At 52.8% G+C, this 4676-nt stretch overlaps 1 protein-coding gene across 1 annotated transcript; it reads right to left on the bottom strand.

The window, feature by feature from the left end:
* Nucleotides 1-400: 400 nt before the first annotated feature.
* LOC123076215 (uncharacterized) lies at nucleotides 401-2153 on the bottom strand. The gene is made up of 2 exons (XM_044498588.1): nucleotides 1579-2153; nucleotides 401-1500 (listed from the first exon to the last, which is right to left on the bottom strand). Coding segments are annotated over exons 1-2 (576 nt in total). The 3' UTR covers nucleotides 401-1499.
* Between the last annotated feature and the right edge of the window lie 2523 nt (nucleotides 2154-4676).

Here is a 4676-nt window from a genome sequence, read left to right as displayed (position 1 = left end):
CTTATCTCGACTCGGATCCGACTACGTCGAATCCAACCAGACCTTTCCAAGTCCATATTATCCGGTTAGCATCCAATGCTCCATGGCTAGTGAGACCAAGCCATCGACCGTGTCATATGCTAGTCTAGTCGGCTGCGCGTCCACACAGCTCTTTCGACTAGGGACCTTTTAGGACAGTCATCATATAATGCATAGTCCCACAAACAAGTACGTACTTGCTGATACACGTCATTGATAATGTCCAATGACTATCTTTATTCATAAACACATAGGAAATATCATCATACATGATTGCCTCTAGGGCATATCTCCAACACTGATAACTCTAAATGGGCAGCTATCGTGGAGCCCAGAGAGGCTGGCAATCCACCATCCCTTATAAGTGTAATTATTGCGCACTTTGATTTTTGTCACAACAAGTCTTGTAATATTTTCTACTTCCGCATTGCTTTTTCTTGGAATCACAACTAACTTACATGAGCATTTTGATAGACCTCTAGAGAGGCAAAAGGACAATTTCCTAGCTCAATGTGGGATCGTACTCTTACTTCGAAAAGGCTACAAGTCAACCAAGTGCAATTGCAGGACATTAGTCATTTCCCTCGCCTAAGATAGCCGTGACAATCCTTGATGGATGGGTCAAAGGTACCGAGCAATGGGAGGGGGCGTGATGGACAGGAAGGTGGTACATGTGGTCCTAATGCCTTCTTCCAGTGTTGGGTCGGCGACCAAAATGACCAGCGACGACAATGCCCCCATGCAGTGTCAGGGGAAACGCCCAGGGTGGTTTACCATGATCCTAGAATCCATCGACCGCGAGATGTCTACTTCATCAAAGGCCAACATCCGCAACTCGCAATTCAATCATGCCCGGCTAGAGTGCAACGAGGACATAACTCGGACGATCCACTCTTTGGACATAACCCAGACTATCCACCCTCTGGTTAGTGTTCCTTTTGAAGTTATATTTGTTTCTTTTTCTATGCCGGGTGCCTTTGGCTCGAAGGAAGTAGCAACTCATGAATGGACTAGAAAGAATTCTAATTGCCCATATTTGATTATTACTATATTTAATAAAATGTTTATGGGCATTTTGAATAGAAAAAATCCATTTTACTCCCTTGAAGAAAATGGGTGGTTCGCATAACCCTCTAAACTTTTTTTCAGATCGCTTAACCCTCTGATCTAACCAATCCCGTTCGGAAATCGTCATTGGTGGGTTAGCATGGTGGTTTTGCTGACATGGATGCGGTCAAAGCAGTTTGTTGACTAGTGGGGCCACATCGTCAGGAGGAGCTTTGAGGTCGGGCGGCTTCGGGAGCTCTCACCGGCGGGAATGGCCGGCAGAGGCCGGCAACGACACTATCATCTCCAGGGATTCGAGGCAGACTGACTGTTGTACGCCTCGCTTACTCGCAACGGCCAGAGCTGAGGCAGCATTGTTCCTGAGTGGGGGCCGGAGGTGGAGCTCGACGGGAAGCTCGTTTCTGTCGGCCATCTCTGCAATTGAAAGGGGGAAAGAGTGAGAGGCAAGGGAAGGATGCTAAAGCCTCTAGGAAATTGTCGACGGACGCTCACCATTGCCGGAATTGGAGAAATGTTCGCGGCGACTTCGCCGGAGCCGAGGAAGGAGATGGTCTCGGGCCAATTCGTTCCAAGGGGAGGACCAGCTTGTTGGCACGATTCGGGAGAGGCACTTCAAGGCCGTCGGCGTCAAGCACAAGGGCGGTGGCGACTGGCGACGGAACAGAGCGGAACCATCCCGGGCGCCTCGTGGCAGCCACATCGAGCGCCGCCGCCTGCTTCTTCGCGTGCTGCCTCTTGATGATGCTCCCCGGCTGCTCTAGCGCGGGCGGCAGCGCAAAGGCGCTGCAGGAGGCGACGGCCGCGACCACCTGCGGGCTCAGCACGATTAGCATGGCTGCTGGTGGCGCCGGCCGCTCAATCGGTGATGGGCGTGCCGGTAGACTGCTCCACGGGCGCGACCATCTTGGCGTGCAGCTGCAGCCTCGGCACTTCACAAGCTTCTTGGCATCTCTCCTGGGAACCTGCGGGGCGGCTTTCTCCATGGATCTGATGCTAGCTTGCTCATCTACAGTCGCTTGCTTCTTGCTCATTTGTTTCTGTTCTCTCACCTGACAACATGGCCCCATTAGTCAACAAACCACTTTGACCTCATCCACATCAGCAAACTGCCTTAGCAAACCCACCAAAAGCAACTTATGAACGGTATTGGTTAGATCAGGGGGATCAAGTGAGCCAAAAGGAAAGTGAGAAGGTTATGCGAACCAATCACAACACTTCTTCTTCGATATAATCCTCTAAATACAACAACGGGTGAGATCGCTCAGTACCTCTTCGTTAAAAAAGATAGGATCATTTCATAAAAAAAAAGCCGCCGCCCGTGCGACGGGCGGTACCTGCGTCGGGTCTTGTACGGCGACTGCCCATACACGCGCCCGCCCGTCTACGTACGTGTCGGGCCGTCTACGTACGACGACGTCCAGTCGTGGTCAAAGAAAAAAAGAAAAAAAACACGACGCGACCTGTCGACGGACGGTTGCGTGGCGTCGTGGCGTCGGTCAACACGACGCGACCTGTCGAGGGAGGATTGCGTGGCGTTGGTCAAGCAACGGTTCCCGAGGCGGTCGCCGCCCCCGATACGCCATTAAGGCCGGCGTTAAGCCGGTGCGTCGGTCACCTACCGCCGCCCCGCCCGTCCTTAAAACACTCCCTCTCCCGTCTGCCTCCCCTACCCCCACTCGCCTCACCCACCGACGCCTTCCACCAGACGCGCCCTCAATCCACCGACGACGCGTTCCATCTCGGCGGCATCCATGGCGTCCGGCGGCAGCGACGACAGTGACGGCCATGGCGGCTCGTGGCCGACGAGCCTGGGCACGCCGGACATCGACGAGCTCATCCGGCTCGGGTTGATGATGCCGCCGGGCTGCTGTCTGCCGCACATCTTCCGCATCACCGCCGATAGATACCCGACGAGGGGGCCCGGCGCGACGCCGGATGAGCTCCGCCGGCACGGGGGCGGCCGCTGGAATATCGTCGACCGTACTAGGTTTTGGGGAGGGAAGGACTTCTGGAAGGTCGTCGCCCAGGCTCGTCGGGAGTCGGTGACGGGCGGCTCATCGTCTGCCCCGCGCGGGCCCCGCCGTCGCCCTCCGGCGGCCACGCCGTCCCCAAGCTCCTCCCGCCGTCCGGTAGCCACGCTCGCCGCCCCCCCACCCGCCCCTCCCGCCGCCAAGACCCCGACGACTGCCCCGGCTACCTCATCGCCCTACGGGCGTCGCAGGCAGAAGCGGCGGCCACGGCGGAGGCCAGAGAGGCTGCCGAGCTGCAGGCGGCACTGGACGCCACGACGGCTATGGCGGCAGCAGCAAAGGCCGCTGATAAGCAGGCGGCGTTGGATGCGGCGGCGGCTATGGGTGCGGTGCTGGCGGATCCGGTGGAGGATGATGCCGTCGACTGGGACGCTGCCGCCAAGAGCAGCGACGATGACGATGGTGACGGCGGTGCGGGCGAGATCGTGGACCTCGCCGCCTCCGACGACGAGTAGATTACGTTTAGATTAGGTCCTCTTATGTTTAATTAATTTAGATTAGGCCCTCTAATATTTAATTAAGTTTCGTTATGTTCGAATGTAAAATGAACCATTTGTCGTAAGGTTTAATGAACTATCCTTATGTTCAAATGAATTTTAGATAAAATTTATTATGAAATATTCAGGAAATGTTTTTGAATTTTTAATCATTTTGTAAAATAAAAGTTAGCCAAAAGAAATTAAAACATATCCGATTCTGTTGAAGGCTCCTCCCGCCGCCATTAAAATACTACGGCAACACACACCTTTGATCTGTGTCGATCGATTCGTCACCGTCATCATTAGGGTCTATGATATAGCTAATGCTAGTTCGAGTCATATCGATAAGGCTTTTTTGGGCTACGATCGGTCGTGCTACAAACTAGCTATAGCTGCTGCCTCTGCAAGGAGAAGGAATCGATACCCAAATCATGTTACTGCTAGCTAGCTCGATCTGAATTTGAGCATATTTCAATCCTTGGACGGCAAGGTACCTACTTCCTATGTTTCAAAATACATTCTTAGCCAAAAGAAATTAAAATTTTAAAGTTTGCCGGGAAAACTGAAAGAAAAGTAAAAATAATATAAAGGAAAAGAAGAGAGAGGAAAAAAAGAAGAGGAAAAAATGAAATTAGAAGGGGGATATCGTAAATTATTTTGGAAAAGTTAGTACGAAATAGTTTTGATTAATAACAGTGTTTTGAGACTGTCGGCAGCAAAATCCGTAGAAAAAAAAAATGACGGATGCGAAGGAGAGACGTGCGATCGAGGGTCCCCTCCGCCCATACCGAAACCACCGCCTTCAGCACCAAGTACCTGAGCGGTTTCACGGAATGCACCCAACTTTTGGCAGCGCGTGTGGGGCCCCACCCGGGCACCCCATGCCAAAAATGAACGAAATCCGACAACGAACGCACGTTGCGTCACGTCCGGACAGTATTTTAGTGGTTTTCGGCCCGAAAGATCGTAGAAATTCCATACAGCCTCGAAACGCGACAAAATTTGGCGTGCGTGCCCTGCATGGTCACTGTAGCACGTGGAAAAAAAGATCCCGTTTGGCGGATGCGAAGGAGAGACGTGC

Source organism: Triticum aestivum, chromosome 3D (genome assembly GCF_018294505.1).
Source record: "Triticum aestivum cultivar Chinese Spring chromosome 3D, IWGSC CS RefSeq v2.1, whole genome shotgun sequence".
Lineage (NCBI taxonomy): Eukaryota > Viridiplantae > Streptophyta > Magnoliopsida > Poales > Poaceae > Triticum > Triticum aestivum.
This window is presented reverse-complemented; position numbering and strand designations above follow the sequence as displayed.

Coding starts and splice junctions, on each gene's coding strand:
- LOC123076215 (XM_044498588.1), bottom strand. CDS start 2,153: ATGGGGCCATGTTGTCAGGTGAGAGAACAGAAACAAATGAGCAAGAAG.